At 56.3% G+C, this 12,072-nt stretch overlaps 5 protein-coding genes across 5 annotated transcripts; 1 reads left to right on the top strand and 4 right to left on the bottom strand.

Annotated features, from left to right (window-relative positions):
* Positions 1 to 101: 101 nt before the first annotated feature.
* Positions 102 to 320, top strand: H310_12957 (hypothetical protein; the record flags this gene model as incomplete). Its single annotated transcript, XM_008880261.1, has 1 exon — positions 102 to 320. A coding segment is annotated over one exon (219 nt), but the record flags the coding sequence as incomplete, so codon positions are not given.
* Positions 321 to 3,078: 2,758 nt separating this feature from the next.
* Positions 3,079 to 4,450, bottom strand: H310_12958 (S-adenosylmethionine decarboxylase proenzyme). The gene has a single exon (XM_008880262.1). The coding sequence runs from the start codon at positions 4,276 to 4,278 to the stop codon at positions 3,184 to 3,186; it is 1,095 nt and encodes a 364-aa protein (XP_008878484.1). The 5' UTR covers positions 4,279 to 4,450; the 3' UTR covers positions 3,079 to 3,183.
* Positions 4,451 to 4,870: 420 nt separating this feature from the next.
* H310_12959 (hypothetical protein) lies at positions 4,871 to 5,337 on the bottom strand (the record flags this gene model as incomplete). The annotated part of the gene is made up of 1 exon (XM_008880263.1): positions 4,871 to 5,337. One exon carries the CDS (start codon positions 5,335 to 5,337, stop codon positions 5,014 to 5,016), a length of 324 nt encoding a protein of 107 aa, XP_008878485.1. The 3' UTR covers positions 4,871 to 5,013.
* A 585-nt stretch (positions 5,338 to 5,922) lies between these two features.
* Positions 5,923 to 7,498, bottom strand: H310_12960 (hypothetical protein; the record flags this gene model as incomplete). The annotated part of the gene is made up of 5 exons (XM_008880264.1): positions 5,923 to 6,421; positions 6,504 to 6,616; positions 6,680 to 6,874; positions 6,933 to 7,077; positions 7,124 to 7,498. Coding segments are annotated over 5 exons (1,114 nt in total), but the record flags the coding sequence as incomplete, so codon positions are not given.
* Positions 7,499 to 7,796: 298 nt separating this feature from the next.
* H310_12961 (hypothetical protein) lies at positions 7,797 to 8,899 on the bottom strand (the record flags this gene model as incomplete). The annotated part of the gene is made up of 1 exon (XM_008880265.1): positions 7,797 to 8,899. Exon 1 carries the CDS (start codon positions 8,889 to 8,891, stop codon positions 7,797 to 7,799), a length of 1,095 nt encoding a protein of 364 aa, XP_008878487.1. The 5' UTR covers positions 8,892 to 8,899.
* Positions 8,900 to 12,072: the final 3,173 nt, after the last annotated feature.

A 12,072-nucleotide genomic window follows, 5' to 3' on the forward strand; every position in this document is an offset into this window, starting at 1 on the left:
CCGTGTCGGCGTTCTCCAACTTCCGCACGTCCTTGTTGACTGCGATCGCGTATTCGCTGACGACGCCGTTGGGCATTGCCGTTGGGATCGCCATCCACAGCTCGTACAGCGAAACGTCGACGGCGTCGCTGTGGGTCCGCGGCGTGCTGGACTCGGTGGCGGGCGGCATCTTGGTCTACACGGGGATCGTCGAGCTGCTCACGTACCAGTACACGATCAACAGCGAGTTTCACAGCAAGTCGGGGGGTACGCGATCGCTCAACTACATGTGCTTGTGGCTCGGTGCGGCCGCCATGGCCATTGTCGGCAAATGGGCGTAAGGATGTCGACCACATCTTAGTTTCGCCATCGTCTTTTGTAAAGTGGCGCCATGCGCACTTGTTTCAATACAATTGATGTCTGTCTCTAGTTGTGTACTGCTGACCTGTTTGGAAAAGCACGAAGATGCGTGCGCAAGCATCAAGCCCCGATGTCACAAAACGACTGTTCCAGTGTTGCGACGCCGTCCGATGCCAGGGTTGATTTGAACTAGCCTTGATGTGCAGCTCTGGGCAAGACTGGTCGGACCGACTCCTGTAGCAGTGTCGAAGGGGACGCCCCCCCCCCAATTATTGCAGTCGACGCAAAGGTCTCGAATCTTGATGCGGGGGTTGTCGTATGGAGCAGGGGGGAGTCGGATTGCTTTGAATGTACGGGGAGATCGCCCAAACCCGTGGTAGCGAACAAGGCACCAGCAGCAACGACGACAGCTCAACATCGATTCCCTCAACACAAGAGTCGCAAATACCCTTGTGTCGCGGTGGATGCTGCGTCGGACCACCTTTCAGTGGCTTTTGTGTCCATCCATGCGTGACACACCAAACACTGCCGCCCCGAGAGCGAGACGGCCGAACAACGCACTCGGAACTACACTCGTTTGACTCAATTTATGTCGAATTTGGTTGGTGTATGAAGGTAAAGTGAACCCCGGAAAAAGCCGTCACCCCCCAAAAAAAGCCGACCACCTCCAAAACATGATCTGTTTTCAAAAATTCTGCCACCTGTATACTTCAATACCAAGTCAGAATTGCCATTTCTTTTGACCAATTGCAGTGCAGGTACCATAAGAACTGTGATTGACTGACTAAAATTCTTCTAGTTATAGCCAATCAAGTTGGACTAATTCACGTAATTCAACTATATGGACTTTATACTTCCTCCATGCACTTTCAGGATGAAACCATGTCGGCTTTTTCCGGAGGTCGTTGTAGTTCTCAAGATCGTCCAACGAGTGGACATATTTCTCACGATCGTCCCAATTGAACGATCGTGAGGTACTACAGCTGAAGTATTTTTATTCCAAATCGTCCACCGCGGCATGATTGGCTAAAAGTCTCATGTCCTTTAAATCCTTGGAGGTAAGCCCCACTTGGGTATTAGTCCTCTCCATTCCAGAATTTCAGCGGCCCCCCAGCAACCACCGACCGCACCCGCCGTCGACGACGCCACAACCGAGCGCGACAGCCGCCGAGCGGTATAAACCAGCGACTTTCAATCGCCGTGTCCTCCGGCTCAACGAAACGTTTAGACAATCATGCCGCGGTGGACGATTTGGAATAAAAATACCTCACGAACATCAACTTGGATGAATTGTGAGAAATATTCCCACTGTTATTTCTCCAACGATCTTGAGAAATACCCTTTGAGGGAATATCAGGTCACGTTTGATTGGCTGGAGATGATTCTTTCAGTTATTTTCATTGGCTGACGTGATCTTACACCAGAGTCGACAGAATAGACTTGAATTTTGCCTGATGCCATCGGGCGGTCTCCATGTCCTGCTCGGAATTTGCCAGTCGTGTGCGCATTCGATGGTCCCATGTGCCTCTTTGACACCAGACGACTGCCGTGAGCAGAGCTTTCGTTTTGTGTGCCCAATTCGAACGGACACACCACCAAAATCATCCAAGCTCCCCCACCGGTGTTCCGAAAACTCTACTTAAACCAGCAAAGAAATGTTATGCGTACCTCGGGCTGAGCTTCCCTTCGTGCCTCAACTAGATGGAGTCGAAGCGAGGGCAAGTTGGCGTGAAATCCACGCCCCTCCCCTTCCAGTTTTAAACACTCGTCGGCGCATCCAAGAATTGTTCTCGCTCACAAAGTAACTCCCTCCGGCCCTCAGAGGATCAGCTGGTTCTTGGTGGCCAAGGAAATGCACTGAATGCGCAGCCCAGGTTGCGTCGTCACACTGATCAGACCAGGCCAAGACAGCGATCAAAATTGTATGCGACTCGATGCCATCGTAGCCAACGTCCACATGTCGGTGTGGCCTGCATTGGTGTGCTACGTTGGTGTTCACAAGTGAGGACTGAATCCTGGACGAGGCATGTCGAGCGGCACGATGCTGCCATATCACGTCGTGGTGGACGTGCTTGGTGTGCTCGCTGGCTGCTACGGTGCCTTTGCGATGCCGTTCCGAACAGAAGCGGCGCCATGTCATTGTGCTCGTGGCGCTCCAGCTTGTGCGCCAGCTGGATGCAGGTCACACTGCATATACTTCCTGTGTATGCCGTTTACATCAAGGAATAATTCATGTGCCGCCCAAGAGGGACTGCATGTCGACGACAGGCAGCCATTCACGACGTACCAGACACCCCCTTCGTTCCAGCTCCCGTTGCCAACACCGACAGGCGACCTGCAAAACGTGTGGATTCGACGGATCGAATGACGGAGAGCGTGCCGCAGCTCGTGCTTTCACTCGTCTGTACACACAGTTCCATGACATTCCAGGCAGGTGGCACTTTCAAATGCTCATCCCAACATCCTTCAAAACGTGGTTCGTCGCAACGTCTGTCGTGGCGAAGCGTCCCATCAATTTTGTAATTGCCTTGTGGCTCAAGCTGTCCACAAGTTTGAGCTGACGATCATGCCGTGTTCGAGCTGAGATGGTGGCGAACTCCCCACGGTATGGGGCACTCTAGCCCATGGCGAATTGGCCCATGACAAGCTCAGTTTCCTCGAGCTCACGGGAGCGCGTAGCGCATGCCACGTGCTTCGCCACACAAACGCATGAAGGAACGCACATTCCCCACGCACACAACAGGTACAAAATGCAATGTTACTCTTGGAATACAGCATGGCAATTGCATCCACGCTTGCTATCCAACGATACCAAATCGAGCGTGAAATCGCCACCTCGGTGTGTTATTCGACAATGACAAAATTGGCCTTGAGCGAGATGAGGTCGCCGTCCATGTGCACTTGAGTCCATCCTCCGCGGCGCTTGTACCCCTTGAACTGGCACTTCTGGAACACGTGGTCTTTCATCGTGAGCTCGCCGAGGACCGACATGGTGAGGGTCATCTTCCTCGGACGAAACACCGCCAGGACGCGCTCGACCATGGGGGCGTACGTGCCGACCTTGTCGTTCGTTTCAAAGCTCGCGTAGCTGCAGTGGCTCTCGGGCGTGATGTGAATCGTCGAGTACACGTCGTCCTCAATCGAGTTCATCGAGTACCCACACGGCTCAAACGCAAACGAGTCGAGGATGGCATTCGGCACGAGGTCGCGGATGCCGCTGGCCTCGCTCATCTTGGCGCCGTCCATGCCGTTGTCGCGCTTGAAAAAGTGCGCGGCCGCGTCGGCGTGCATGTCTTGCATGAGCATATGCACCGTGTGCTCGCTCTTTCGTTCGTCGCACACGTTGGTCGACACGGACGAGTTGGGGCCGTGCGTGTCGGCGTCCCAGTTGTACGAGTACCAGTGGTCACCCGTGATCGGGCCGAGGACATGCGCCACGCCGTTCGGAAAGAAATCGTTGAGGTATTCGACTTCGACGCTGAACGACGTGTGCGGGAAGTGCTGTTCTTCGGGCTGGAGAAAGTTTTTGCGGGAATACCGCACTTTTTCAATGGCCATGTTGAGTTCTTGGAGGTACTCCATGATGAGGGGCAGCGTCTTGAGCAACGTGGTCGTGCCGCACGTCTTCATGAGCAACTTGCGCGGGTAGACAAATAGGGACGATTCTGACAGGACGTACGCGTCCAGCGACGCGTTCGAGATCTTGGACAGAATCGTGCACTTGGCAACATCGCACAACGCGTCCAGCTGGGTGCGTGAGAGCGCGCGGAGACCGTCGGGATGACCGGCGGGGGTGAAATCGATTTCAAGGTTCTTTTCCGGTCCTTCAAACGTGTTGGGGTAGTCGACGGTCGCGGGCGTGTCCGAGCAATTGCTGCACGAATCGGTAGACGCCGTGGCGCTGGCGGCGGTGGTTTTCATGTCGTCGGTGGTGGGCATGGTCAGCTGAAGAGGTGGCGTAGTCGATGCTAGGCTGGGGTGTCACAAGCTCGGACGTAGAAGAAGCCTGTGTAAATGCGCGAGGAATCGACGAGGTAGTTCGCTGACAACGTAGTTCTGCCGCTTTGCCCGTGGATGCCGCGGTGAGAACCCCGAGGCATGCACTGGTGGAATCGAAAGTGATGTCGTGGGTGGCCATCGTGGCAGGTCGCCGCGAGGATTTGACCATACAAATTCCAAGCTTGATTGGTTTGGCGAGGCCAGCATACAAAACCCAAGTCTAAATTCGTCCTGCTGGGATTCACCACGGCCAAGATCCAGAAAAAAAGTTGAACTTGTATCAATGGTGGCGACGAAAAGGTGCACAAAACGAATTTAACGTGGATCGCACGTCACGTTTAAACAGGATTTTCGGCCCGCGCGGTTCGTTCGGCACGGTGGTTTTCGTGGACGTCGGCGATCCAATCCTGGACATCCCCGCTGGCATGTTGTGGCATGCTACGGTGTAGCCGGGCAGAGGGACGAGATGGGACGTGTAGAAATGGATGATCCATGGGTGCGACGACGACGATCGAGCGCCGTCGAAATAAGCGTCTACTACTCAGCGCGATGGCGATACAGTTGGTAGGTTGAAACGAGCACGAATGGGCTGGTGGTGGTGCATCGTGCGTTCCATGCGATGTCGTAGATGGCAACATTCCTCGTTCCAACGTATCCAACGAGACCTTGACGTGGTCACCCACCGCTCGACCCGCGCCGCGCTGGAATGAAGTGACAGCGGGGCACACACTTTGGCCGCAGAACATGGGTCCGACGTCGTAGGCACACCAGGTCGGCGTGGCTCAGGCCCTGTGGTGTGTACTCGACGTGTTTAAACAAAATGTGTTTTTCGTACGGATCGTGGTTTTTTTGGTGCAAATTGAAAAACCAAGGGACAACAAAGTCCAAGAGGTCGATGCCGACGATGGGGGGATTGAATGGGGCAATTGTGTCGCCGCGGACGGCCGGCGGGGTCAATCGGCACAGCGTATGCTTGAACGTCGTCAGGAGGAGCGCCATGAATGCGCCCGCAGGTTGTGCCAGAGGGAATCGCCGAAACGGTAGCAAGCTACAGTACAGGTTGGATCCAGATGCTGCCAACACAAGAAGAACGGTCGCAAAGTCATGTGGTTGAGGGGGGGGCGCGCGCGCTGGTATCATCGATCCCAATTCACTTGTCGATCCGTGATCGAAGCAAGGATGTGCCAATCAAGAACGTGGGCGGGGGCCAAGCCGGGGGGGAAGCTCACATCGCGATACATGCCTCGACGTCAAACTCAAAAGGGCATCAAGCAATCCATGGGGGATGGGGGCTCGTCTGGTACACAGCCCCTGGGGGTGGACTTCGCACGGACGCATTCGGGGTAAGTACGTCGTTGCAAGATGCTGACTGCCCATGCATCGTGTCCTCGTTTGTCGCAACAATTTTGACAACACGCTGCGTTGTGCCATCGACGGCATGTTCAGCCGCTTGGGTCGGTTGCGAACTTGCCGATGACGTCGCGGAGGACCGAATTGTGAAATCCTCGGAGCAACCGACAAGCTGCAGTTGGTGGTGGAGCAGCACCTTCTCGTATGCGACGCAAAACGCACGCAGCAGCGAATCCGACAAGAGGCATGACACCATAGCTTCATTAGAGAACATTACGTCGAGTGCGCATGACTCATGGAGGCGGGGTCCCCGCGGCGAGTGTACGTGGCATCCTGGACGGTGTGTCGTCAACTTTTGAATCGCGCGGTCAGGATCTCGCTGGCGTTCGAGACCACGTGCTTGCTGTAAGAGGTCGGACAGCCCCGTCCTCCCGTGGGCAGGACTCGCTATGGCTCCCGACGAAGGCGCGTCGACTCTTCATACGACGTGCGGTAATAATACTCGTCGACGAGCTCCATGAAAGGTGGTTTGATGTAGTGAAAAGAGATCGTGTCGGGGGCGGCGCACTCGGTCCCATTTTTCCATCCGATCCCGCCGCCGTGATCGCTGAACCAGTTGTTCTCGAACTCGATGGACGGGAACAGGTCGTGATCGTACGCGTCAGGGTCGTGGATCTCGTGGAAGATGCGAGCAGGGGAGTACTGGTGGAAGCGCTCGCGCTGATTTGCATCTCTGTACGACAATGGTCAGTTCCTGCGCCGTCGAGTGGCATCGGTCGCGCCGACCACACGAACGCGCGGCCAGGGCAACGAACCTCGTGTCGATGGGGTACACGTTTAAGAAGCGCATGCAAAACGAGATGGCCCAGTCGTCGGGCACGATTTCATCGGGCAAACAGAACGGCTCGTCCAAGTTCTCCACGAGCAACTGCGATGCGTTCGTCAGGAAGGTCGCGGACAAGGTCATGGGCCAAATGGCAGACACACGTACCTTCAAATACGCCGCATTGAAAGCGTAGCCACCGCCACCAGGGGTATAATACAGGCCCCCGTGCGACATCGTGGCCGTTTTGGTCACGGAGAACGCCACGTAATGCAGGCGCTTCATGGCGGCTGGCAAGTCGGGACCGTAAACCCATTCAAACGCCCGCTGCATTTCCCACCACTGCAGCGTCATGCGGTGTCCCTACGCACAGACGAACGCGCGTCACGGTTGGGAACAGAGCGAGAAATTGCTCGTGTACAAGGAGCAACGGCTGCGTCGAATTCGACGCAAACGACGCCAAGTACGCGCGGAGGTTTTCCACGATCGCGTAGGTATCGTCGTCGCATTTGAAGATCCAATCGTACGTGTCGCCGTATTCCCGCCACAAGAGGCGCACGACAGCTCTACCAGAACGACGATGCGATGGGGAACCATGGACGACGGACGCACCGATGTTTCTGCCACAGATGCAAATGCGTCGCGGGAGCCACGATGCGCACGGTGGGAATCGTCAGGTCTTCCACGTTGCTCATAAACACGAGCTTGTCACATCGTTTGCCCCACGTCGCCTTGATCGACTTGGCGCGGTCGTGATTCTGGTCGAACGTGTTGACCCAACACAGGATCTTCTGTCTCGACTGTGTTGCTGGCAGGACGCGAACGAGTCTTAGTGCGTCAATATTGTCTCCGAGCTGCTCTTCGACCGACTTGCCTCGACCTTGCGACTGCAGGACGCAGCACAAGAGGAACCACACGGCACCACCGCGGCACCACATTCCACTGGGATGGAATGCATGAAGGGATGGCAATTCTGGATCTCCCATTGTCGTGATTCATGGAATGTGATTGGACAAAAATGCAATGCCGTCGTTATCATGTATGGGTGGGGACATGCGCGACACCGCCGAAAGAACCTCCCCCCGTGGAAGCACGCCACGAACTTGCAGCTACCGCTCAACGTCGCGATCGATAGTGTAGTCGTTGGCTTTCTCCCAAAGCCAGGAGCACCGTCGACGTCCGAGTCGTCTCGAAGTAGGCTCCGGCGTTCCAAGCATCGCCACGATGGACGGCAGCAGCAGACCAATTCAATCCGATACACCCAATGTACATTCAATTTACACACTCACGCCCAGTAGCCGACGATGGCCATGGCAGCGGCCCCGAGCCACAGGAACAAGTAGTGGAGCGATCGCAACCCCCCCGACTTGCTATGGAACTCGCTGTTGATCGTGTACTGGTACGTGAGTAGTTCGACGATCCCTGTGTACACCAAGATGCCGCCCGCGATCGCGTCGAGCACGCCGCGGGTCCACAACGACGTCGTCGACGTTTCGCTGTACGTGCTGTTGATGGCAACGCCGAGGGCAATACCAAGGGGCGTCGTGAACGAAAACCCGATCGCGGTCATGATCGACGTGCGGATGTTCGAAAACGCCGTCACGGCGGACGACCCGACCGCGACGCCTTCAAAAAACTGGTGGAACGAAATCGCCACCAAGAGCGTCGAGAACGACGGGCCGGTCGCAACGCCCAAGTTGAGTCCGATAATGACCGAGTGAATCGCGACGCCGATTTCAAAGATGAGCACGTTGATCTTTTTCCGCATGTTGCCATTCGAGCCGCCGGACGAGTGGGCATGATGGTGATGATGATGATGATTGTGCTGGTCGTTGTCGTTTAGATGAACGCCGAGCATACTCGGAGTCGACCCGCGGCTCTGGCGCGACTTGAGCACAGCCAAACCACTCTCGCGATCGACTTGGCCATTCGACGGCGGCGAATCCAAGAGCAAGACGAGCTCCGTTTCCAGCGCTTGCATCGTGAATACCGTCGCCACGACAAGGGCCATGGCGAGTCCGCTGTACCCGACATCCAAGCACGGATCGTTCAATGTGTCGACGGCGGGAGGGATCATGTGGATGAAAGCGGTCGCGATAACAACGCCAAACCCGAACGAGTTGAGCAGCGACAGCACCGTGCGGCTGCTTTTCAGGCATGACAAGTACGAGCTCAGGACAGGCACCATGCTGCCGACGATCGACACACCAAACACGACAAAGATGGCGGCGATGTGGATCGATTGGTCGTACTCGGACGAGTCGTTGATCGCGCCACACGTTGTGGCCGCCTCGGCGACCTCTTCCTCGGGCATGTGGTCGCCATGCGCCAACACGGCGACCACAGGCAACGCCAGCAGCGCCAACAATCGTTGTGCCATCGTCGTGGTGAATTCAAAAGTAGTCGTCGTCTGGACCGCCACTCGTCTTGAACAACCTGCCACATGACGACTGTTGCGGGTTTACACCTGATTCGATCGTGCACCGGGAGATGGGCAGTCCAACTCCATCCCGACGCGGAAGAGCCAGCGCCGACTTAAAAGGTAAATGAAGCACTCGTCCTCTCCGCCCTCTCTGCCATCCCAACCCCACGTTATGACGTTCCATCCCGGGCGACTGCATGCCACTGTCCACGGTCGTTCGCTGCCACGTTTTCATGTTGTTGGGTGGTTTGGAACGCCGTCGTCATGGTCGTGTTTGGTCAGGCACGTCGGTGCGCCGCACGTGGTTGGCTTGGTTTCGTCTCGACACGATGGTCACGGTGGTGCGCGATGCGGTCACGGGAGTTCCCTCTCGTGCCGCGCGCGGAGGACCATCCGCCGCCATCGTCGCCCCTATCCATACGTTGAACGATTGATACACCCCATAAATGGTGGCCACGGGTTTGGACAACTTCTGGGTTTCACTCGGCTGGCTCTTCGACGTGAATCGGAACACACGAGTGTACAGACGATTGGGTCGAGTCGTCCCACGGGATGCCTCGGTCGAAGCAGGAACAGTCTTGTAGCGGGATGGCTAGCGAATGGGGGCGGGGGCTGGGTGCCCGCCCGTGGAGTCCCCGATGATGCCGGGGTGTCCATTCATGTTGAATGGCCCACCTGCTGCCCCTCGCGAAAGGATGACGTGGTGGTCTGAGTTAATGAAGGTCGCTCGACCGCCTGGCAATCGAGTCGCCGCCCCCGCCACCCAAGTGCATGACGCATAAATCAGACGTCTCGATATCCAGATTCGCCGAGTGGCCTGTTGCGTTCCGCCTGGGCGGCGGCGACAACGGCTCACCTTCGCCCAGAACAGCACACGCACAACGTGTAAAGGTTTGCAAGATCCCTCCGCCACATCGGCCGTCCGCCCCAGATCCAACTGGTACCTTTACAGTGGCCACGCCGTACGTGGCAAGAGCAGTCGCGGGTGTGGACGACTACATCAGATCCTGGCCTTTGACCGCCCTTCCTCTTCGGAACGCTGCCCCCCAATCGAATGTGCGCACGTTGGCACCATCTCATGGCAAATTGCCAAACCTACCCACTACTGGACAAGATGGGACTGTCATGGTGTCGGAAGCAATGGTATTCGTTCGACATGGTTGCTCGATAACCTGCTGTCGGGACAGGATGGTGTGGTTCTGGCAATGGACGTTGCGCTGCATCGTGTTCATGGAGAATCCAGTCGAAACAAGACGACCCCGGCCCTGTCCGTTTGAGAACGCGCGCGACGATATCGATGTCGCGCACGAGAAAAAGCGAGGCATGCCCTTGATTGCGTGCGACGGATTGGGCCAACGACGCCGTTGTCACGGGCGACGTCGCCATGTTTATTCCGTCCTGTGCACTGTGTTGGTGGGACTGGCCACCGAAATAGAGCACGCTCATCGTATGCCCTGCCTCGAATCAACCTTGTTTTTGTCGACCAACGCAGCCGCGGGTTTTTCGCTTGGTTTTGTCGCCAAATGCCGCTCGCTTTTGTTTTGCTGGTAGCCGATTCACCTCGCGAGAGTTTTGGTGGGCAAACCCCGCGAGGACATTTCGTCCGACAGGCAAACTCGGACGGATCCACCTCGGGCGGCCCACCGCACACGCATCTCGTCCCTACAACTGCACTTCTGGTCTGTTTGGACGGTCGCAACCGCGGATCGATTGGCAGAGCGCACGACCCCACGACGAGTTGGGTCGTTCGTGACACGAGCTTTGTTTGGGATGGCCCCACCCTGCCATGGTGTCACCGATGTCTTCGAACAAAGTCACCGACGAAATGTCCCCGCTGCTCCTGCTTGGTCACTTTGAAAACGAGTTGCTTGACGATGGCTTGAACAATCGATTTGAACCCTCCCCAGCTGCATGGAGTTTGGATTTTGCGGTCGGAACAGCTCCGTGAGCGATCGACGCGCTCGGTTATTCAAAACGTGCCATCGCCAGCACAGCGCTGTGGACGCATCTTGCCAACGAATTGTCCTCCCAAATGGATACATATCGTGACGGCTGCATGATGTCTTCGCATTCGGCCATGTCCGCGCTCGCGCCCGCCACCGGACATTCGGAAAATGGCGCTCGACGCACGGAGTTGTGGTTCCAGTCGTCATCAGAAGGAGTGCTGTAGCGCAGTGGCCATGTGCCATCGCAGATATCAAAGGGAAGAGGACATATACAAGTGCATCTACGTGGCACGCGTTGACAAGCGCGGTAGAATTCCATAGCCAACCGGTACGTGGAGCCCATAAGTGCGATGCGCGCTGTCTGACATGGAAGAGGCCAGTGTTTCCCAGGCCGCCGAAACCGACTCGTTCGCGCCGCACGAGTACACTGCTGTCACCGTGGGGTGCTCGATTCATTGACTAACAACCCTAGCCAAGGCAAGAGAGGTTGTTGCTCCGAGTCCTCGTTGTCCACTGTAGCACGAATATCCGAACACCACAGGGCTGATCAACTTGACTTGCTGAACTCTGGCATAGGCCGACAGCGACACAACGGCATGACCGCAACATGACCCAACGCAAACCTCGCCAGCAACACCAGGGGCGCGAGAGCTTTTAACTTGGTGATGCAGGTGCCCTGCAGCTGGGACGGGCGCACGGCAAGACCGATCGCGCAAATGAATAAGGAACTCCAGAGAGCAGTGAACGTAAGGGTCGGGTGTTCTCGGTGTCACCAAGAGTAACGCACGGTGGGACGAAGCAGACAACCCTCAACGTGCAGTTCAAAGTGGTTCGGATGCAGGGAGACGTCGAGCGCCTCTAGGCTAAACGTTCGAAGGTTCGGTGCCTCATCCATTGTCGAGTAAGGCCAAATGTTGGATGGCCATCATCGTCACGCAGCTCTGTCGATTCTTTCATAGATTCCGTTCAAGCCAGCTAGGATGCGCCAACTCCCACGGCGACAGTAAAAACAGCACATCCATAAACCATCCAAACAACTAGCGTCGTTCCCTCCATGTACACTCCGTGCCTGTTCTCACACCCGGTCCTCGCGACGCGTAGAGCTGAGACTGTTGACTCTCACCGTCTTCGTAAAAAGCAAAAGTACATTCGATTAGAGCTAGAGCAACCAGCTACTGACTAAAGTGGTGGAA

This window comes from Aphanomyces invadans, assembly GCF_000520115.1.
Source record: "Aphanomyces invadans strain NJM9701 unplaced genomic scaffold supercont1.45, whole genome shotgun sequence".
Classification (NCBI taxonomy): Eukaryota; Oomycota; class Saprolegniomycetes; order Saprolegniales; family Verrucalvaceae; genus Aphanomyces; species Aphanomyces invadans.